This window comes from Trichosurus vulpecula, chromosome 4 (assembly GCF_011100635.1).
Source record: "Trichosurus vulpecula isolate mTriVul1 chromosome 4, mTriVul1.pri, whole genome shotgun sequence".
NCBI lineage: Eukaryota > Metazoa > Chordata > Mammalia > Diprotodontia > Phalangeridae > Trichosurus > Trichosurus vulpecula.
In genome coordinates this window covers 90,887,218-90,911,170 of record NC_050576.1, presented here as the reverse complement: position 1 = coordinate 90,911,170, position 23,953 = coordinate 90,887,218, and the positions used below count along the sequence as shown (strand labels likewise).

At 39.5% G+C, this 23,953-nt stretch overlaps 2 protein-coding genes across 5 annotated transcripts in view; one reads left to right on the top strand and one right to left on the bottom strand.

Annotated features, from left to right (window-relative positions):
- RO60 (Ro60, Y RNA binding protein) overlaps nt 1-14,189 on the bottom strand; it is a 44,321-nt gene extending 30,132 nt beyond the window's left edge. For 2 of the 3 annotated variants that reach the window (XM_036754188.1, XM_036754189.1), the window contains exons 1-2: nt 14,065-14,189; nt 3,476-4,077 (exon numbers count right to left, since the gene is read on the bottom strand). In XM_036754188.1, the coding sequence (XP_036610083.1) occupies nt 3,476-4,055 (580 nt within the window). In that variant the 5' untranslated portion in view covers nt 4,056-4,077; nt 14,065-14,189. Of the gene's footprint in view, nt 1-2,302; nt 2,327-3,475; nt 4,078-14,064 lie in introns of those variants that run through there. The other variant, XM_036754190.1, reaches the window with a different exon arrangement.
- UCHL5 (ubiquitin C-terminal hydrolase L5) overlaps nt 14,081-23,953 on the top strand; it is a 39,128-nt gene continuing 29,255 nt past the window's right edge. Inside the window, exons 1-2 of one of the 2 annotated variants that reach the window (XM_036754191.1) lie at nt 14,081-14,688; nt 18,818-18,881. In XM_036754191.1, coding sequence (XP_036610086.1) covers nt 14,613-14,688; nt 18,818-18,881 — 140 coding nt within the window. In that variant the 5' untranslated portion in view covers nt 14,081-14,612. The remainder of the gene's footprint in view (nt 14,689-18,817; nt 18,882-23,953) is intronic. The other variant, XM_036754192.1, reaches the window with a different exon arrangement.

Here is a 23,953-nt window from a genome sequence, read left to right as displayed (position 1 = left end):
ACTAAGTATAGACCAACAAATTACACCATTTACCAAGATATGGTCAAAATGGATACATGGCCTAGATATAAAGGGAGATAGCATAAGCAAATTAGAAGAATATGAAATACATTATCTATCAGACTTATGGACAGAATTTATGAACAAGAGATAGGGTATGGTGAGATGTAAAATGGCTAATTTTGACTACATTAATTAAAACATTTTTGTACAAATAAAATCAACACAGCCAAGATTAAAAGGCAAATAGAAAATTGGGGGAAAATTATTTAGAGACAGTTTCTCGGATAAATGTCTCAGGTCTCAAATATATAGAGAACTATGTCAAATTTATAAGAATATGGGTCATTCCCCAACTGATAAGTGATCAAAGGATAAGAATAGGTAGTTTTTGGAGAAAAAAAATCAAAACAAGTTATAGTTATATGAAAAAATACTCCAAATCATCATTGATTAGAGAAATGGTAATGAAAACAACTCTGAGATATCATCTCACACCTATCAGATTGGCTAAGACGTAGAAAGGGAAAATGACAAATGCTGAAAGGAATGTGGAAAAATTGGGACACTGATACAGTGTTGGTGGCACCATAAACTGATCCAACCGTTTTACAGAGCAATCTGGAATTATGCCCAAAGAGTTATAAAACTGCATATATCCTTTGATCCAACAATACTACTATTAGGTCTGTTTCCCAAGGTGATAGGGAAAAAGGAAAAGAACCTACATGTTCTAAAATATTTATAACAGTTCCCTTTGTAGTGGTAAAGAACTGGAAATAGGGGGGATGCCCATCAATTGGGAGATGGCTGAACAAGTTGTGGTATATGATTATGATGGAATACTACTGTGCTGCAAGAAAAGATGAGCAAGTTGATTTTAGAAAGATTTGCATGAAATAATGAAGAGGGAAATGAGCCAAACCATGAGAATGCTGTATACAGCAACAGCAATATTTTTCGAAGAATAACTATGAAAGACTAAGCTATTCGGAGTATTATATTCAACTACAAAGAACCTATGAAGGAAGATGCTAACCACTTCCAGAGAAAAAAGTGATAAATAGAGGTATGCATAATATGGTTTTACACACACACAGACATACTCACACACCCACTCCATCTGTGTCTTTAAATGGTGACCTTTTCTAGTGTCTGTTGGGAGGGGGGAAGGGGCAGGAGACAGTCTGGAACTTAAAATGTAACAACAAGAAAAATTAAATTTAAACAATTTTTAAAAAATAAACAAAAGAAACAAGTAAGACTTCAAGGAGAAAGGTAGGGTAGGGAAAAGAGAAGAGGCATTCTAGTTTTGGGAAATAGCCAGAGTAAAGGTTCAGAGGCAGAGAAGTGATGGATGTTTATGCTGGACAATGATTATTCTTGGCCAGAGTGTTACGCAGAGTATGTGGAAGGAAGTATATGAACTATGATAAAGTGAAAGGTAACTATAATGTGGAAAACTTTGATGCCAGGGACAAAAATTAGAACTTTACTCAGAAACAGGAAGTCATTTGAGATTTTTAAATAGCTGCTGAACAACCGAATCTATTCTAATAGTAGAATGAAAAATGGATTGGAAAAAACAGTGAATAGACAGCGTGGAGAATGGGGATGCAAATCACAGAATCTCAGAGGTATAAGTTATCTAGTTCAACCATTTACCTGGAGACAAATCTCCTTCTATTACATACCTAATAAATCTTCACCTATTTTTTAATCTGATGACCCCCAACCCTTTGGCAGTTCCTTCCACTTTTAAATAGCTGTCAGAAAGCTTTTCCTGAAATACAGCCTTAAATCTGCCTCTTTTAAATTTCTAGCTATTGTTTCTAGTTCTCCCCTCCAAAGTAAAATAGAACAAATAAGTTCCTCTTGCTTGGGGCATTAGGGGAGTGGAGAAAGGGTGGAAGGGAATATGGGGGCACAGTATGTAGACCTGGACCCTGTGACTCTAATGGTGGCCATTTTTTTTGTTGTTGTTGCAACAATCGCCCTGTCAACTCATACTAAACTTTCACATCAGGTTACTATTGGTACCCAAGTCTAAGACTTTATGTTCAAAGCTATATTTTATCTTAATAGTACAGGGCTAAGAATAAACCTCTCAAGGTAGAATAGACCCCACTTAGAGAGAACTCTTTCCAAACTGACATTGAACACAAATGACTATACTCTTTAGGTCTAGCTAGTCCAACAGTTATGAATCCACCTAAGCAAATGAGATAACATATATAAAATGCTTTGTAAGCCCTAAAAAGCTACATAAAACATAGTTATCATTATATTACTTTAACCGTACCTATGCTACATCTCCATCTTTTCCACAAGAATAGCATAAAGACTATCACGTTGCATAGGTAAACTACTAGGAGGCAGCATGGTATAGTGGAAAGAGTATTGGATTTGTAGTCAGAGGACCTGGGTTTGAATTCTGGTTCAGGAATTTATTATTTCTCTGGCCCTCATCTTCATCTGTAAAAACAAAGGGGATAAATAAAATGATCTTTAAGGTTTCTTCAATGCTTAAATCTGTAGTTCTCTAAAAAGCATTTCTATCGTCTACCATTATAATGATCCTATCAAAAAGGAAATGGGGTGAGTTTAGCATTACCTGTTCACTACATCCTTTCCTATATATTCACTATATCTTTCATAATATATTAATGTAATTTTTCAAGGATCAAAGTCAAACTCACTGGCTAAAACTTTGCCAACTACATATTCTGCCCTTTTATGAAAAATGTACTCTGTGCCTTGCTTCCATCCTGCAGCATCTCGCCTTTACTCCACAAGCTTTCAAAGATGACTAACTGCAGTAATATCCTTCAGTTGTTTCAATAGACTAGAATTCTGCTGTGTGGGCTAGGTGATTTCAATCACTCAACAAGGGGAAGGAATTAAGGGAGATCTAAGTGCTTTCTTGATATCTTCCAATTTATTTTCACAGAGTGGTATGGTCAATAGGGTTGGCTTTGAAATGAACAAGACCTAGGTCTAAGTTGCATCTATTATACACAGAGGCTATGTGACCTTGGACAAATCACTTAACTCTTAGTGTTCTAAACAAGTGTATAAGACTGTAAGTTGCAGAGAAGTTGCTTACCTGTATTGCTAGAAATAGTTACATCATCTAGGATTCCTTATCAATAAAATCATGAGGTCATTCCCTTCTATTTAACTTCCTATTAACCTTTTTTTGGTCTTTTCTAGCCCAAGATTTTTTCCTTGGCAAACAGAAACATAATAAAGTCAAATAGCTACACTATTATTTTGCTTATCAATGTTTCATCTACCCAAAGGAACAATTCTACCTTTGCTCTTCCTTGCTTCCTTCAATACAGCTCTAAAGAAACTTTTTTCTTATCCTTATACATTTCCATGCCTTAAAAAAGTATAGGACTTACCTGTGCTACCGCTTGCTTCATTAGGACAGAAAATTAAAAGGATACTAAAAATGAAACATAAGTCTTACCTTCATTAGAAGGTTTAAGATGAGACAATCTTAAAAGATCTTTGTGTGACCAGCCATTTCTTTGTTTATATTTTGTAATAGCCAGAGCAAGGGCCATGCCACTTTTCCCACTGTACCAGTCTGCTACAGCTTTTCTGAGAGCACGACCCCACATACCACATTTCATGCTTTCCTTTAGATCTTTTTTAAATTGAATAAAAGTGAAGAGGTGGGTAGGTATTCGACATACTTCAGAAACTGCTTTAAATGCTGCTTGCTTTGTGTTTATATCAGAACACTGTGAGCAAATGGCAAGGGCAAAAAGTATTGGCTCCTGCTTTGCTGTTCTTCCTTCTTGACTAAAAGTCTTTATTTCCTGAATCACATCACATCCTTTGCCATCTTCAATCAGTCTAATTAAAGCTTCTGCATTTTCAAGGCCCAATTTCTGCTCTTTGATGTAGTAAGTACCACCTTCGGAACCAAAACATAAGAAACGATGCAGTCGATTCATGTCTGTGACCTGCCACACATAGCCACTTGCAGAATTGGTCACCTGTTTTTCATTCAGCGGCTGCATTTGACTTACGGATTCCTCCATTGTTTTCTTTTTTTAAGGAAACCTGCCAAGAAGACCACAAGGTTACCACTGGAATATAAAACAGCAAAACTAAAACTATATATAAAGTACCTTCAATTCTTGCTTATTTACATTTACATATTGGTACATTCTGGGAACTTAGAACACTTCAAAGAAAACAGTGACGCTGTAGTATATAGCAGAACCATTCCAAGCATAAGCTAGGAGTGAGGTGGGTACTATTATTATCCCCATTTTACAGATGAAGAAATTTCCAGCTTCACCAGACTTCCAAAGGAATCCATGATACACACAAAAAAGGTTAATAACCTCTGCCTTGGAATGATTAAAAATTAAGTAGATCTGACTCTCTTTTTTTCTTTCCCCCTCCCCCATTTAATAGTATTTTATTTTTTGCAATTATATGCAAAGATAGTTTTCGAAATTCACTTTTACAATATTTTGAGTTCCAAATATTTTTCTCCCTCCCTCCCCTCCCCAAGATGGCATGCAATGTGATATGGGCTACATACGTACAATCATATAAAGCATATTTCCATATTAGTCATGTTATGAAAGACTCAGAAAAGGGAAAAACTATAAGAAAAAAAAAGAAAAAATAGTATGTTTCGATCTGCACTCAGACTCTATAGTTCTTTCTCTGGATATGAACAGCATTTTCCATCATGATTCCCCTGGAATTTTCTTAGATCATTGCATTGCTGAGGAGAGCTAAGTCTATCAAAGTTGGTCATCGAACAATATGAGCTGACCCTAACAGTGTTGGGCACCCAGCGGGGACTCAATAACTGTGCTGAATTTCTGAATATGTTATCTGACCACTACGTGGGAGATGGGAGCACTAGAAGCATAAGTTACTTGTTTTAAAATGCCCTTTCCCTCTGGCTCTTACTGGATTGTAATGCCTAAGAAAAGTAAGCATATAATTTTATCAACAGTAGAAGTGAATCAACAGAGGTGATAACCTGGCATTGAAAGCTATCTTTGCTTTAGATAAGTAGGCACCTGAGAGAAGTTGGTTAGGACACCTACCTTTTCTCTGAGATTACCTTCCCTTTACTCTGTACATATCGTCTATTTAAATAGTTTTTTACATGTTGTCTCCATTAGAATGTGAACTCCTTCAAGGTATAGGCTGTATTTGTGCCTGGCACTTAATAAATGCTACTTAACTCACCTGCCTCAAAACTTCGTAGAAATGTTTATTCTTCAAAACTCATTTTAAAGGTCACTTGTCAAAAGTAATCCTTTTTCTATGGTCTCAATAAGCATGTTTCTTTATAATATAGTCTAATAGAATTCATGTTTTATAATCATAGGTTTTTAGATATAGAGCTGGAAGGAACTTTAGTATTTCATCTAGTCCAACTTCTTTTTTATTTTAAATGTTGCAGTAGAATGAGTGATCCATACATTTGGGGAATGACTTACTGTAACAACAATTTCGATTTGAAGATCTTTCCCACCCATTAATAGGCCATGTGACCTGCTTATGTCAATGTGGTAGGAGGAGTTTGCTGACAGGAAAAGGCACTTGTGTCACAGGAAATGCTGACAGAGCAGTTACTACAGTTAGAATTGAAGGAGAGAGCAGACTCAGTTGCTCTGAGTGTATTTGTGGGAAGGCCCCAGCAAGAGGGTGGATGGTTTTGGGATGGAGTGCTTCTCTGCTATGGTACTGTGTATTGAATTCTTTGCAGCTGTGATGGATTGGGCGTATTTGGTTTCAAGATCTGGTCCTTTGGTGTCTAAATAAATGGTTTACTTCTTCTACCTTCTATGTGTAGAGTCTCGTATATTTTGCGATACAGAACCACATAGGCATTTTGACAATTATCATCTATGCTATGATTATTGCCTTACTGATAGTTAGAATCTGGGTTCAAATCATGGCTCTGCCACTTACTTCCTGTATTATCTTCCTGTATTATCCTGGAAAAATCACTTAACCTGTCCAGGCCTATTTCCTCAATGAGAAGGGATAACTTCAAAGATCCCCTTCCTCTAATCTATGGGCCTACGATTATCTAACTCTAAACTCAATACTCCTCCTAGTACACAATGCAGTAGCAGAGTATATTATGCAAAAAGAGAAACACACTAAAAGTTACAAGTCAGCATAATTATTCCTTGAGCATAAATATTCGCAAAGCAATAATACCAAGCACATAGAAAAAATGAAGTTCAGATTCTATTAGAATCAACTCCAGGCAAGAGCAGAAAGTATTGGCTCCTGTACCAAATTCTGCTTAAAACAAGTTTTGTTGGTTTAATGGAAAATCTTTTATTTTAACCTTTTCCTTGTAATAACATGTCTGCCCTTTAGGTTATAATCTTGAAGGCGAGGTGGAACATCTGTGCATAAACATCCAAAGCACATATGTCAGCAGCATGGCACAGAAGCAATAATGGGTTTTGAGTTGGGAGTTGTTACTACTTGTGGGAACTTGGGTAAGCTGCTTAACTTCTTGTAGTCTCAGGAACCTCATTTGAAAAAATGATGACAGCTGGCATTTATATAGCACTTTAAGATTTGCAAATTTTTTACAGTATTTCATTTGATCCTTAAAACCATCCTGTCAAGAACATGCTATCATTATCCCCACTTTACAGATGAGAACACTAAGGCTAGGAGAGCCAGTTACTTCTTGTCGGACTTGCCAGAGTTATCAAGCTAATAAGACGAAAAAACCAGTTTGGAAAAACTAATGGAAACATTAACTGAGTGCAATAGGCTATGCAATGATCCACACCCATAGTCTCCCACCAGGGATGAGGGGAAGGTGATGCATTTTCTCATTCATTTTTTCTTAGAAGCCAACTTCAGTCAATGTAATATATGCCATTCAGTTTCATTTTTGTTGTTGTTCTTCTAAGTACGATACTACAGTCATCGTGTATCGTGCTGCATGATCTGCCCAGGGTCACATTAACAAGTGGCTGAGGCTGGATTTAAATTCAGGTCTTCCTAACATCAAGTTGACCACTCTACCTACTGCTCCACTTACCTGTCTCTAATGAGAGGGTTGGGTCCGATGACTTGAAAAGTTCCTTCCAGCTCTAATACATGATATAAAAAGCAACATAACCACAAATACCAACTGCTACGCCATCAGCTGAGAACATTATGGCTAACCAAGAATGATTCTGGAGGTTACTTATAAATAGTACTGTAGAAGAAAGCAAAACAGATAGGGGAGGTATAACTACAGTCCAAGAAAACATACAAATAGAATCATAAGGATGAGTATTTTGCCTGTAAAAGCAAGATTATCTTGGCAGAAGCAGTTAGATAAACTATGGTGCTAGGGAAAAGGGACTTGGTAAAGGGCCTTTGATAATCCCTTTAAAGAAAAAAAATATATACTTTGCATTTACATCACCTTCATTTCCAAATATATACCTCCCCTGCCTTTACCTAAAGTACCATCTCTTGTAACAAGAAAAAAAAACAGTTCAGAAAAATTAATTAACACCTCATCTGAGTCCAACAGCATATGCGAAGACCATACACACTCTTCCACCACTCCAAATGGAAGGTAGTAGGTTTTCTCATTCCTTCTTTAGAGCCAAGTTGTGACCAGAATGGCCTTTGTTTTCTTTGGGTGGCTCAGTTTATCAAATTGGGCCTTGATGAGTGCTGGACCTGCTGCTCCTCTTCCCAGGCAGGAAGCCCAGAGACCCATGCCTGTGAGCAGAGAACTTCCTGTGTGATGAGTCATGGGGCTGGCTGAGGGGAGGTGTTGACTCCAGAGCCACGCCCTATTGGGTGTTAACCTAGGGGAAGGGGCCAACTCAAGAACCAATCGGCCCTGGTCATTCAGGCAGTGCTTGATGATGTCAAAAACTCTGTAAGAGGGGAGAAGACGGCTTGAAGACTCCTCTTTTTCCTTTTCCAGTTGGCACAGGAGTAGTGGCAAGCTTGACTCTGGGCCAGCCCTTGCTCTCAGGCTGAGCACAGATGTTGGTAACTATGAATTGTATTGGGTCTGTCTGTTGATATTTGTAATTTGTTTGTATTTTGTTTTAAAGTTCGGGATGCTGGTTCGTTTCCCCTGAACTAAATGAATGTTCTGAACCTCAGGGTGCTGGCTTTTTCCCCTGAAGTGAATGAATCTGTATTTGGTCTGTCTCTTGATGCTTGTCTGTATGCTCCCCTGAACTAACTGAATGCTGGCATTTTTCCCCTGAACTAAATGAATGTTGTCTGTATGCTAACCGAATGCTGGATTAAAGTAAGCTGGTCAACCCCTTCACCATGCTTTCCTTGTTTAAGCAGATAAAAAGAACCTGTGCTTTCCCCAGCATGCCAGCAGCCTCCTGGGTGCTGGCTGTGGGGGGATCTTACGCCCCCACAGGAGCTGCTAGCCGGATTATTAAAATACAAGTTCAGTCATCTATCTTCATTTTTGTTGTTTTTCCATTTAGGTTGCTATAGTTACTGTGATTATCATTTTCCAGGTTCTGCTTGCTTCACTACTAATAGTTCACATCCCATGATTCTCTATATTCATTTTGTCATTTTTTATGACATTAATATTTCATCACAGTAATGCACCACAATTTATTTATCCATTATCCATTATTTATCCATTTCCCAAATGATAGGAACTTTAAACTCATTTTAAAATTCAGCTATGCATTTTAAAGACAAAAATTTGGTTATCTTTTCAAATATTAACTCCTTATTTTAAAAGTCTCTTAATTAAAAAGTACTTTTTAAAAAAAGTGTTCTTAATTTGAGAAGAAAAAAAAGCATAGTTCTTGAGTAGAAAACTTTTCCTACTGTTACTGCCATACATTCAAAGGCAAGATTCAAATCCATCATACCACGCTAAAAACTGTGATTCTTAACATCTCCTACCTTCCCTTTCTACCACTTTACCATTTGGTTATCTTCTGTACGTTTTCTATCTCTAAACAACTTTATATTCCCCACAATGTCACCCTGTCCAGTTACTCCCACTACTGTTTTTAATCTGCACCATACCATTTTATCCATTTTATTTCTTGATCTTCACAACTCCTTAAGTTCCCTAGAAAACTCTCCCCTTGCCCCCCTTTTTTTTCCTACTGAGTCATATTGTATTACTTTTATCTCCCTCAGGTATCTATTGTAAAAGTAGGTTTTATATGAATCAGTGTTTTTTTTGAAGGTTCCCAGAGCCAAAAGAATTCCTCTCCTAGTAGTTTAACCTACTAGAGGTGAGCTTTTCCACATTTATCTAGAATAGTTCTTGATTAACAGATAAAGTCTATTGTCAGGCCCTTACTTAAAGCCACTGCAGCATCATCAGATCTACAAAGTTTGTACTTCACAGATTTCAAGAATGTCATGTCAGAATAAGAATATTGTGATATCTGAGTTAATAGTCTCATTCTATCTATTTAATCTTTGTTTTTGTATGTGTCCTCAGGATCACAGATTTAGTAAGAGATCTTAGAGGCCATTTAACCCAACTCTCTCATTTAAAAATAAAGGAACTGAGGCCCAGTGAGGGGAACCGTCTTGTCCAAGATCATATACATAACTAGTAACAGAGGTGGGATTCAAAACTAGGTCTCCTGACTCTAAATTGTTGTTTCCACAGTACCATGCTGCCACTATGAGGTTATCTGCCCCATCTATCTTAGAAAAATATGCAAATAAGTGATATGTACAAAATAACCCAGTTCTTTGGTAGTTCTATATTTATTGTATTACAATTATTCATTAACTAGAAATACCCTGGTAGTGAGCTAGGCAATAACATAAATGACACCCCTTTGTAAAAGAATTAAAATTTTGTACACCAAAAAAGAAAAAAACAGAAAAGGAAATCTGAATAAATCAGTATGAGGTATAACTGGCCAAATCTTTCTCTAAAAAGGAATCATATTTAACAATTTCTTACTATGTCTAATAAGAAAACTTTTGATATCAAAGAAATAAGAACTTAATTCCTGGGCTAATTCTAAATTATGTACCCTGCTAATAAATTATTCAGACCTTTTAGATAACATTTCCTTTGAAAATTAGGCTTAAAACTTCAATCTTTGTCAAGATATAAACTATACTTTTATGTATGTTTAAATACATTGTTACATGTTGGAATATGTTTATATATGTTGGAATGTTGAAAATATATTATCTCAGGAAGAATAAGATATGGATAAAACAGTATGATTATAGATTATGTAGTTCATGCAAAAAATTTTCTATCAAAAGGCAAATATATCGAGATAACATTCACAAAGTACAAGTTACAAAAACTGAGCAAAAGAAATGCCACCTGAGTATACAATATTTCCATACGAACATTGCCATTGTTTTGGTAATCTAGTTCTGAACTTCCATGACTGATACTTTGTTATCTTTTGTCCCATCTAGATTCACAAAGAGCTTTTAAAGTATTGTATTATCTCATCTGGAACATGCCTGAGGTAGACACAATTATTTACTATCATAATAAGAGAAAAAGGTGGTCCACTGGATAGAGCTGGGTTTGGAGTCAGAAAGACTTGAGTTAAAATTCAGACTCTGATACACTAGCTGTGTGATTGTGGTCAAGTCACAACTTCTGTCAGACTCAATTTCCTCAACTCTAAAATGGGGAAAAATAATAGCATACACCCTTCAGCATTATTGTGATGATCAAATGAGGTACTCAATAAATGCCTGTTCTTTTGCCTTTCCAATAAGGCTAAAAACTGAGTTTAAGTTCTTTATACTCAGTCAGAGATCATTAAAATGCACTATCCTTTTGCATATGACCTTACTGATACGTAATTAGTAGGATAAGCACATTTGATTATTTTTTAGCAATGATACTAACAGCTCTTAGCTATTTACATACTTTTACCTCCTTGTAACTCTCCATTTGGAAGATGGCTAGCCAGGGTAGAGAATAGTCATATAACAGATTATATAACTAACGGTAAGGCCAGGATAAAATTCTTACCTATTCAGTTTTTTAAAATTTTATTTTCATTATTCTGAACTTGACAAACGTAAGCATTTCCATATACAAAGAATACAGGCAGAGGATTATAAGTAAACCCCCAGAATTCCATTATGTACATCACAATTCTTTTCAAAACAGCAAAATGAATTCACCATGTTATTTTTTTAAACTGTCCTGTCTACCTTCTTCCCAACTTTCTTCTGTAGATCTTTCAAAAAGCTACTACAATGACGCTCCTCTTTCCTTTTTTTGGCATCGCTCTCTATAGTCCCTCTCCCAATCACTCCCACTCCCCAATCCCGAGCTTTTAAAAAAGAATAAGCATAATTAAGCAAACCAAATCCATCTATTGGCCATATCTGAAAATATTATGTCTCCACCTGCACTTTGAGTTCCCTACCTCTTAAACAAGCAAGGAGTGAACATTATTCAGTTAGTCCTCTGGATGACTTACTCAGTTTGACTATTTAATAATAGTCAAAGTCATCAAATTGGTAAAAACAAGAATACTATGAGTACATTTAAATATTAAATAAAAAGAGTCATTAATATTGGTCATATGGACAACAAAAGAAATATACAATAAATCATCAGTAATCTTCGTGTGAATTTACCAGTGAGTGGATTATTCATGGCCACTTTTTAATCCCAGGCTGTTATCCTGCTGCTCTATGTAATGCTTCTACCTTCTCTGGTTAGACTCATTATCAAAGGCCAAGATAGACTAGGGCAGTGAAAGGAATAGAGGCAATATGATGGAGGAGTGGACAACATGGGTAATCCTGTAATTAGATAACCTACTCAAGTATAATCATTAGAAGATTGTTTAAAATAGCAAAGCAGTTAATTCTTCTATGGAGTTGACCTCAGCATGTAAATAATTCATCTATTCTAACAACTGTATCACTCTAGGGAACTAGTAAGGATTTTCACTCTAGAGAAACTTTTTGTTTTTTTAAAGAAACTGATAATGTGCTTGAATTGTTTATTTTTTAATGATGGATTAAGAACAAAATGCAGTAATATGGATAGTAATTACTGGGATTTTTCTAATGTGATGAATATTCTGCAAAATCAAAGTTTTATGTAGTTTAAGCCTGTTCATTTATTTTTAATGGAAATGCAAAATATAGGTATCAACAGCTCACAGTAAATACAATGAACCCACAATGAACCTGTTTGGAACTCTCTTAGTTTAGGACTATGTACAAATCGCAATATACACAAGATAAATTAGAGATATCCTCAGAGAGAAGCAACAAGAACTATAACACAAGCTAAATCTTGGGGAGCTGCTTAAGACCACAGAGATTTAATGACTTGCCCAATGTCACGTACTAGTATCAGAAACAGGATGTGAATGAACGTTCTCTTGATTCTAAGCCCTGCTCTTTATCTACTTGGCCAAGCTACCCCACGCTTAATAAAAGCTATCCTACAGCCCTGGAGTCAGGAGGACCTGAGTTCAAATCCGGCCTCAGACACTTGACACATGTACTAGCTGTGTGACCTTGGGCAAGTCACTTAAGCCCGATTGCCCTGCCAAAAAGCAAAAAAAAAAAAAAAAAAAAAAAAAGCTATCCTACAAATCACGTCCCTGTTGTTTCCAACTTAATACCACTCTATAGAGTTTTAAACATAATAATAGTTGGCTAGCACTTATATAACCCTTCAAGGTTTGCAGAGAGCTTTACAAATATAATCTCATTTGAGCCTCGTAACAACCGGGTGAGATGGGTGTTATCATACCCATTTTATAGAGGAAACTGAGGCAAACGGAGGCTATGTGACTTCCAGTTCACACGGCTAGTTGAGTCTCAGGTCTGAGGCAAGTTCTGAATTCAATTCTTTTTAACTTTTGGTCCAATACCCCAATTACTGCCCCAGAAGTATTTTATACGTCTTCCTATCAAAAAAATGTATTTTGAAACCAAGCACTGGAGGTCTCAAAAGTCTTAGCTAAGTTCTAAAGCACAGGTGTATATAACACTAGACCTGGGGTCTGAGTTCAGATCCTACAACACTCACGCTGATCAAGTCACTTGTCTGTTTTCTCACCTGTAAAAATAGCCATAACACCTAACTCCCAGAGCAGTTGCCAGAATCAAATGAGATAACATCTGTAAAAAGCGCTAAGTAAATGATAACTATTACTATTATTTTAAGCTACTAAAGCTTGGAATGGCATTAAGACTTTTGGAACACCCTGTTATTTTTAAGGTTGACCCCTAAAGCAGTGTTACACTAGAGGTCGCTTCAAAAGAGTTTAAAGTTTGGTGATTCAGTGTTTGCAAAGAAAGGGCCCTTTTTCCTCAATCTTCAGGCCCTTCAGAACAAGGATCGCGCTGAGAACTTTAAAAGAATGACACCCGAGGCCGTTCTTATTCTCCGTCACTTCGCTTTTCACCTCCCCTACGGAGACATAATTGCCACCTCCGATAGGAGCTCGAATGAGACAGTAAAACTGCATGCACACCCCTTTTTTAAATAGACCTCTCCATCACCTCCACTCGCCGTCCGTACAAAGAGAAGTCCTTAAATCAAACCACGCGCACAAGCGGCGTCGCACCCTCGGGATCTCTTTAATCCGGACGGCCGCAGCAGCAGAGCCTGCACCGCCGGCCAATCCCTCTAGGGACTCGGACAATGGCGAGGCTCCGAGGCTCCATCCCTCCCCCCGCCCCCTTCCCTAATCTCGGAATGGCGGCGGCCGAAGGATTGGAGGGTGTGTGTGGGGGGTGGGGAGGGAACGTCTCCTCCCGCAGGGACGTCAGCGGCCTGGACCGCCGCGGGAAGCCCGGGCGGGGGTGGGCAGTGCCCACGGTCTCGTAGCTCCTCCAGGGGGGACCCTGGCCCAGCGCCATGACAACTTCCTCACCACGCCGAAGATCTAGATCCGCTCATCCACGGCACGCTGCCGCCCACGGGCCGCCCTAGGAGCCCCACGGGAGGCCGGGCTGCACCGAGGGGAGCGGCCCGAGGCGCGCAGGACCGCGGGGGGGAGGGGGCTTGCTCCGACCGCACAAAGCCCCTCCGGGCGTAACCGCCTCCGGCAGCTTCCTCACCTGAGCGCAGCCGCACAGAGTCGGGTGGGGCCCCTCAGGGCAGACAGCTCCGCGAAGGGGCGCCCGGGAGAGGCTGGCCTTGGTGGGAAGCAGCAATTGAGGCAGCGGCAGCTGTTTTCCCTTTCCCGACCAGATTCCGTCCCGCCCATTCGCCCCCACCCCCCACGCCTCTTTCGAGGATCCCGGATGTTACCTCTTTTTGCCCACCCTCTACCCAGAATCCCTTCCCCACCTTTGCTCAACCCCTCCCGCTCCTTCTCTGACGGCTACGGGTCGTGAGAGGGACCGCATTTTGATTGGATCTCGTTTCCTTGTGGAAGGCTAGAGCGGCCCTTTTGCAGGCTGTGGCGGCTCAGGTGACGGGAGCCGCGAAGGTTGTCGGGAAGGAGGCGCGGTGACGTGAGGTGGAGGGCAGCCGCGGCGGATTTGCTGAACTCGGGGGTCTGCGGCTGGTGTTGGGGGTCCGTGTTGAGCGGCGGCGGCTGCAAGCGGCGACCGGGAGTTGAGACGCAGCGAGAGAGGAGAGGAGGAGAGGAGCGGCTGGGGCCATGGCGGGCAGCGCCGGGGAGTGGTGCCTCATGGAGAGCGACCCCGGGGTCTTCACTGAACTCATTAAAGGATTCGGTGAGAGCGGAGGGCACCGCGTAGCTTCTGGAGCCTGGGAAGAAATCAGGAGGAGGAGGAGGCTGAGGCCGAGGCCGTGGCCCCCGGACCCAGCGTGGGCTTGATCCGAAGCTTCAGCTTGGGGCGAGGATCGAGCGAGGGCTCCTCCGGGACACCCTCCCGCTCCCCGCCCAGGGCAGGAGCAAGGTCCGCGGCGGCGACTCCTCCTCCCACCCACCCCCTAGCAGGTCCCTTTCCCCCCTTGTCTCATTTCTCTCCGGGCAGGGACAGCCCCTGAACCCCCCAGGGCTACAGGCAAAACCAGTCCAGGGTAGGACGACCTGCTTGCAGGAGGGGCCCACGTCCCGAGGGAGCCTGAGCCGAGTCCTTACGGGCTGAAGCTGCCCCCTTTAGACTTCCTGGGGAAACTGCCTTCGGGACTGACTCCGAGCCTCGCTGCTGCCCAGCCCCCTTCCTCCTCCTCTTCCTCCTGCTTGTGACGCAAGGCCTCGTGGCCAACTTGGTTTCCAGGGAGAAACCCGCCCCAGCAAAAAAAAAAAAAAAGTTTCCCGCTGACCCCCGCAGAAAGCAACCAGCTCTTCAGCCTCACGTCTTCTACACCCTAGTTCAGTCCGTCGTCACTTCCTGACTGGGTTATATTTAATAGCCTCTTGTTTGGATTCAGAAAAGATTTCAGAGGGGAGTCATATCACTTTGAGGCTTGAAGGAAAAACAGCTTCCAATGGGTGGAAGTGAGGAGGAAGTACAATCACACGTTGGGAACGTCTTGTACAGTGGAAGAGGCAAAAAAAAATGCTGAATTTGGGGAACAGTTTGATTCAAACATAAGAATATGAAAGGGAATTTCTCTATTAATAATGGATTAAGAAATAGTCTCTTAATTGGATTCAGGATTCCATGACTCTCCAGTCTTCTATCCACATTTCCATAACACTTCAAAATACCCTTCCTTTAAAGCAGCCGGTCAGGTGTCACAGTGTATACAGCCCTCTGGACTTGGAGTTAGAAAGACTGCCTGCTGCAGTTTCCTCACTTGTAAAGTTGGATAATTCCAACTGTTATCAACAGTATTTATTAAGCAGCTCACTACCGTGCTAGGCACTGTGCTATCAGTTTTTGAAAAGTTTTAGTCTTTTTTCCCGTTAGGAAAAATAAAGTGACAGGTTATAATTAAAATAATATCAAGCATTTATTTAGTGTTCCAAGGTTTGCAAAGTGCAGTGACCTCAGGAGATAGGTGCTATTATCCCCATTTTACAGATTAGGAAACTAAGGATGAGGAGGGTTAGGTGATTTGCCTGAGGTCACACAGTTAATGTCTTAGGCAGGATTTGAAGTTAGGCAAGACAAAAGTATAGAATTAACGTTCTAAATGCTGGGGATGTGAAGAAGAGTAGACAGGTCAGACAGTGGTCTTTGATTAAGGGCAGTTGTCAGCCATCATACTAAATACTGGTAATACAAAAGAAGGCAAAAATATGATATGGTCCCTGCCTTCTAGGAGCTTGCGTTCTTCTGTGAGAAGGGACATTTAAGTAACTGTACATAAACAATACATACATAAGAGAGAGAGAGAGAGGTAGAAGATTATCTCAGAAGGCACTGACAGCTGAGGAAATCAGGACAAGTCTGTTATAGAAGGTGGGATTTGAACTGAACATTAAAGGAAATCAAGAAGGCAAAAGGTGGAGGTAAGAAGGCAGAGTTCCATGCATGTTCCAATAAAGCTCAAGTCATCATACTAATCCCTTAACATGGTTATTTCCTGTAGCATAAAATACAGATTCTTCTCCAGGTTGGCATTTTAAATACATGACAATCTGGAGAGCCTTCCTTTACAAGTTTATTTCTTAATCCATTATTAATAGAGAAATTCCCTTTAATATTTTTATGTTTGAGTCAAACTGTTCCCCAATTTCAGCATTTTTTCTTTTGCCTCTGTACAAAACGTTCCCAATGTTTTATGGTACTTCCTCCTCACCCATTAGAAGCTGTTTTTTCTTTCAAGTCTCTAAGTCATGTAACACCTCTCTAAAATTTTTTCTGATCCCACTCATTGCGGTGCTTTTTGGCCCCTCATCTAGCCTTATATTACTTGTCTGGTTTACTTGGAACCTCCAGCAGAACATAAGCTCCTTCGAAGTCCGGGCTGTTTTTTTCCTTATGTGTTACTAAAGGGCTTAGCGTAGTGACTTGTACATAGCTTAGTAAAGCTGGAGCTTGCTGAAATATTTGGATTCAGCAATTATGTATGTTATTTCTTCATAACCTCTTGTTCAATATTTTGTCTCTTTTTTCAGGCTGTATTCTTAGCTGTTAATTTGATCCCTTGTGCTGAGGTTAGATTTTTCATACTGATACCAGGTTATGTCTGTTCTTTTACCTTCTTGAATGAGATGGTAATTTATCCATAAATTAAAATCTTTAACTTCTAAGACATTGACTGTTATGATATCTTTAATTGTTAAATTTTCTTTGTGAAAAATAATAATGGCTTTTAGAGGTCATTAAGTTGGAGCTAGAAAAATTTGAGACCATTAAGTGTCAAGTAATTTGCCAGTACAGGTGTACTTCATTTCATACATTAAATATGTTCTAAAAATTCATTCATTTGACAAATTATCGAGTGTATAACATACTGTGTGAGAAGCTACATGCTAGGGCTGGGAGGGCCAGTTAGATAAAGTATAAAACATTCCTACCCTCAAGGTAATTAAAAAATCCTGTAAGGGAGATGTATATATACAAATAACTATATGTGATATGTCCTATAAAGTGAGATCATTTAAAAAATTTTTATTGATATTTTTTGGTTTTATCACGTTCATTTCCCACTTCTTCCCACTAGCCACCCTTTGTAATGAGGACTTTTTTGAAAAGTAAAGAAAGCACTTCAACAGACTTGATCAGTATATGGTCATTACTGATATGCAGTATTCTTACCAATACTGTTACCCCTTTCACACCACTGCTTCTATAAAGTGGGGAGGGAAGTAAATTTTCTCAACTTTTTCACTAGATTACTTTTGATGAATAATAACAAGAAGCTTTCTGGAGAAGGTTGGCAATTGGTCCTTGCTGGGTGGGTCAGTTTTGATAGTCAAAGATACAGCCAGAGGGTTGATACCGCTTCCAATTCTGGTGGGAGCTTTAGTCTCCAAAAATTGCTTTTCAGTTTTCTTTCTCAGCATTAGTTAGAGCTTGTTAACTCACAGGTGCCCTGGCCTCTCCTTGCTCTGTCTTGGTCCCTGGATGAGGAAGACACTTTTCAGCTCCCCTGAACTTTGGGATGTTCTTCACTGACTTTGCACTTTGCCTTATTTATCCTTCCTGGAGGTCTCCATGAGTCCACACCCTAGAACCTGTCTTCACCCCTGACCTGTTACCTATTTGGGTTGAAGTATATTTACTGACAACTTATTAGGACTGATTCTACTCTGTGGCGAAGTTAGTCTTCATCTATCATTACTTTCTAAGGTAATATCTTGTCTTTGACCTCATGGTCATATGACCTTGGTGGAAGAGTCAATCTTCCTACAGTACTTGTGCATCATTTCAGTTCCTTCTGGCATCCAGAACAGTTAAACCTTCTCTGAACCTATTTTTCAGCCCAGTCTATCTATACTCTATACTATGCTATACTATACTATACAGTCTATCTATACTAATACATTTTGATGACTCTTTACTCAGCTGTTTCCAAGGGAGAAGTAGAATATTTAGTTGCATTCAGTGGAGACATATATTATTCATAATTCCTACCAAAATAAAAAAGGTGTTGTCATAAGGAGTTGAGATAGTTTGGTAAGAAAATGATGGTTAAGGTCGACAAGGTGCTTAATGAAAGTTATTCTTTGTATTTTCATTTGTTACATGTATTCATAGTAGTAGGAGAAAAGTAGCCTTTCCATTTTATGACAGAAAGAAACTTGGCTTAGTGCTGTGAAAGAATTTTAGAAATCTGGCAACTTTCATCACCATCAACTTTGGAGATTGTAAATGAGGATGATGTTATATAGTGAAATAAAGCATACATGATTGTATCTTATTTTAAAAAGAGTATTTGTATCTTTAATCTTTGTAAGCAAATATCATTTGTAAATTTTCTGAAAAAATATTTTCCCTTTAGGTTGTCGTGGAGCACAAGTAGAAGAAATATGGAGTTTGGAGCCAGAGAACTTTGAGAAATTAAAGTAAGCTCTTTTAAAAATTTTTTTCTAATTTATCATCCAACTAAAATTTGAAAGTATAATTATACTTGATAATTCATTTTAATTAGATGTGTATGTATGTATATGTGCAGATACACACACATAAGCGTGTGTATGTATGTATCCATTATATTATTACAGTTGCAGGTCCCTGTTTTAAATTTCCAGTACAAGCAGTCTCCAACTTTAAAGTCCACTTTTTAGAATTTGAAATCTATTTTCATATTCATTCATTTATTCATTCAACAAATGTAAAGTGCCTACTTTGTGCAGAGCATTGTGCCAGGCGCTGAGGGAGTCACAGAGGTTGATAAGACATAGTCCCTGTCCTTTTGGAGCTTCGAGTTTAGTAGGGTAGTAATATACCAACATGCAGAAAAATACAATATCACATTACTAGTGTATTAAGAGAATTTAATTACTGCTATATAATGAAATAAGAGGGAAAAGTTGATTGTTGACCAGAGGCATCATGGAAGGTTTCACTGAGGAAATGGCTTTTGAGTAATCCATTAAAGACTGGCCAGGGACTCAGCAAGACGAGGGGGAAGAAGAGCATTCCAGACATAAAACGCAGTTCATTATCGCTACCTTCCCAAACCCTTTCTTCCTAATTTCCTTATTTCTTTTGAAAATACCACCATTCTTCTATCAACCCCTGGATCATCCACTTCTTTATCATCCTTTATCTCCAGACCATTGACAAACCTTATCAATTTTACCGCCATGAAATACCTTGCATTTCTTTCTCCTCAGTCATCATATTTCAGTCCTTCATTGTCTCACTCTCACCTGGACTTTTGCAGGCTCCTTTAAAAAAAATTCTGTCTCATTTTTTTCTCCAGTTAGTGACCCTTTGCAATAGATTTTTTTTTAAAAGGGGAAAAATTGGTTCAGCAAAACTAACCAAGTCCTCAGCCATGTCTGACAGTACATGAAATATTTCATAGCTATAGTCCTCCTTACAATAAATAATCTACTAATTGGTTTCCCTGTAACCATTCTCTTCCCCAGCACATAGTTAGCGGATTCTGAAGCACAGATTTGACCATGTCAGTCCTCTACTCAAAGAACTCATATAGCTTCCTCTTATCTCTAAGGTAAAATACAAATCTTCCTGGCTTTTAAAGCCCTTCAGATTCTGGCTTCTGTCTACCTTTCCATGGTTACTTGCGTATTACCCTCCACACACCTGTCATTATAACCAAAGAGCTAGTTTGCCATTGCCTGCACTTGACCTACCATCCCCTGTCTATGTGCGTTTCACAGGATTTGCCACATGTCTGGAGTGTACTGCTTCCTCCCTCTCCATCTTAGAGAATCCTTAGCTTCCATTAAAGCTAGGCTCTGGTGCCACCTCCCACAGAAAGCCTTCTCTGGTCCCTTTATTTGCTAGTACCCTTTCCCAAGAAATTGCTTGGAATGTATTTTTACTTAATTTGCTATGAACGTGTTATTTTCCCATGATAGGATGTAAGCTCTTTGAGGGCAGGGGCTATTTTGGTTTTTGTCTTTTGAATCCCTAGTGCCTAGCACTGTGACTGGCACGTAGTAAACACTTAATAAATGCTTGTTGTATTGAGCAAATGCACAGAAGTGGGAGGGAAAAGCACATGCAATTCATAGGGATAGAGAATAGTTAAGTTTGTTTGGAACATGGATGTGTTGAGGGGAGCGATCTGAGTTGAAGCAAGGATGGCAGAATCAATTGGGACCCTAAATGCCAAGTAAAAGAGTTTGAATTTCACTCACTAAGCAATAGGCAGCTACAGAGAGTTTTTGAGCAGAGGAGTGCAATCAAAGACCCACGAATTTCAGAGTTGTAAGAGACCTTAACATTCAGCTAGTGCCACCCATGCCCCAGATAGCATCCCCACCAGAGTCCACATGACAGGTGATCATCCCTCCCCTGTGAAGACTTCCAGTGAGGGAAATCTGCCACCTGTCGAGATTTCCATTCTGCTTTTGCATAGTTCTGACTTTTAGGAAGTGTTTCTTGACTTCATATCCAAGCTTACTTTTTTGGAAGTTGCTGGTTCCGTTCTCTGGGGTCAATCAGATTGAGTCTAATTCCTTTTCTACATGACAGCCCTTTTGATACTTGAAGGCAGGCATCATGGTCCCCTGAGTCTTCATGTTAAATATCTCCAGTTCCTTCAGTAGATCTTTATATGAAATTAACTCAAAGCCTTCTTGAAGACTTTGAAAAGTTATTCTCCTATGGACATTCTCCAAGCTTAACAATGTCATTCTTAAATTGCGGCACCTAGAACTGAACACAATACTCCAGATGTGGTCTGACCAGGGCAGAGTACAGCAGGACTAACCCTTCCTTATTCCTGGAAGCTGTGCCTCTCTTATTGCAGCCTCACAACAGCTCTGTGAGGTAGGTACTATAGGTGTTATTATCCCCATTTTACAGATGAGGAAACTGAGGCTGAGAAGTTAAATGATTTGTCCCTCTTTACACAGTCAGCAAGTATTTAAGTGCTAGGCACTGGAGATGAAAACTGAAATAACAAGGAGCTTACATTCTGTTTGAGAGGAAACAACCTAACACAGGAACTTAAATACAAAGTATATGCAAAGTAATTTCTTGAGGGAGTAGCCTAGCATCTGGTGTGATTAAAGTAGGCTTCTGGTAGGAGGGGGCATTGGAGCCAGGCTTTGATGGAAGCTGCAGTTTCTATGAGGTGGGGGTGAGGAGGGAGAGCACTTTAGGTGGGGGTGGGAGATGGGGTAGGAGGGGGAGCAGCCCATACAGAAGCAGGAAATGGAATGTCATCTGGAGGTAACCACAATTAGGCCAGTTTGGTTTGAACTTATAGGACACTGTGGGGAGTAATGTGAAAGATGTCTGAAATATAAACTGGTGGCCAAAAACAAAGATATTTAAACATCTCACTGAGGATGTTGTATTTTATCCTAGAGGCATAGAGAGTTACTCAAGATTCTTAAGGAGAGTGACATAGACCTGGGTTTTTGGAATACCAATTTAACGGTATTGCCAAGGTTTAATTGGAGGAGGAAATACTTGGAGAAAGACCAGTTAGGGAAGCTGTTGCAGTGATCTAAGTGGGAGGTGATGAATCCTGAAATAGGATGATAACTGGCTTAGTGGAAAGGAGGGGATGAGTGTGGGATACTTCCTGAAGGTAGAAGAGATATGATATGGTAACTGGAGATGAGGGAGAAGTTAGAGTACAAGGTGAGTCTAGGAGACTGGAAGAATGGTGGTCCCTTCAATAGAAATCACAAAGTTAAGAGAGAAAGGAAGGTTAAGGTGGGGGGAAGGGAAGATAATGTATTGGGCATGCTGAGTTTGAACTTTTTATGAGCATCTCAGAGTGCCCCTTGTCTATATTCCCATGGTTGAAACTCTAGTAGCTCTCCATATCTCTGGGATAAAGTACAAATGCCTCAATTTGTCATTTAAAGACCTTCACCATCTGTCTCCTGTTCGCTTTTCAGACTTCTTTTACATTACTCCCTTCATGTTCTCTAGCCTTTGAAATTGCCCGAATTTGACGTTCTTTATTCTGACTTTTTGTCTTTGGGTAGGATATCCCCCAAGCTTAGAATGTACTGCCTTCCCATCTTTGCCTTTTAGAATCCTGAACTTTGAAGGCTCAGCTCAGTGCCATCTATTCCATGAAGCCATTACTGATCTCCCAAGTTGTTAATGTTCTCTCCCTCCTGAGATAATCTTGTATTTACTTATTTGTGTAGTTGTTATGTCCTCCATAGTGAACAGTAAGCTCCTTGAGGTCAGGGTTTTGTTTTGTTTTCTTTTCTTTTCTTTTTTTTCTTCAGTGTCTTATACATAACAATAATAGTACAATTAATAAATGGTGGTTGATACTTGTTGAACTGAGGTCCTTTCTAATTATGATATCCTGTGTTTTGGTTTCTGGCCCGTTTTAATCCATAATATAATTGAACAGTTTTAAGTAACAATGTACTTCTAGCTCTATACACATTGTATTTATATATCTATCTCTCAGTCAAGGTAATCAAAAGATTATCTTTTTCAGAGGAAGGAGGGAGGAAGGCAGTGAGCTATGGGTTGTGGTGGAGAAAGGTCAGTCTTTTGAGTCAAGTCAGTCTGGGTTTAAGACCCAACTCTGTCATTTGCTGTATGACCCTAGGCAAGTCACTTAACCTCTTAATGCCCCAGGCAACTTTACCTAAGACTAATTTGTTTAACAGTTGCCAGTTTTCATTGGTAGAGAATAAATTTCTGGCCCAGACTATCTGTTGCTATCATAGGAAATTATATACATTACTGTAGAACTTGATCATCATCTTTAACATTGTTACTATTCAACAATATATTAACATTGCAGCTGGAGACAATAGGAATACTTCTTATCCCTCACCTGCTGTAGTCCCAGTACCTAGAGTCTGTACACTAGATCCTAGAACTCCATTATCTCCACAGCTTTAGTGGGCTGTTCCACTACACAAAATAAAGCAACTAGCATGATTTGTAGGATAGGCTCTGGTAGCCAGGGCTTCTAGGGTAGGATGTCAGTATATGGTTTGTGATGGCTGGGGATGGATAGTTTGTGTGATGAGAGGGGCTTTGACAACTGGGGCTTGAAGGTACACTGGCAGAGGCTCCAGTAGCTTTTAATTAAAGTAGCTCTAGTTGGTAGAAAAGGAAAGGATTCGAATGGTAAACTGTTCTTTTTGAAATAGTGAGTTTTCAGGATGGGGACACTTCACATAAAAATGGGGAACTCTCTGAGGACAGTGATCCTGTCTTATCTAATTTTGTATCTTTCCCAGTGTCCAGCACAGTGCTCTGCATGAAGTAGAAAGAGATCTTGAAGGTGGTTATATTTGAGCTCAGTTTTGAAATCATACTCATCGTTCAATAATTGGAGAGCCATATCAGAACAGGGACTGGGGAGGTGGTCTGCCATAACAGTGACTCCCAAGGGCTAGGGGCTCTCAGAGTGTAAGGAACAGGGACTTTGAAAGCATTAACAGCTCCAGCTTCTTCAGACATAGTAGAAGTTGGCTTCCATTGACAAAAAAAAACTTTCAAG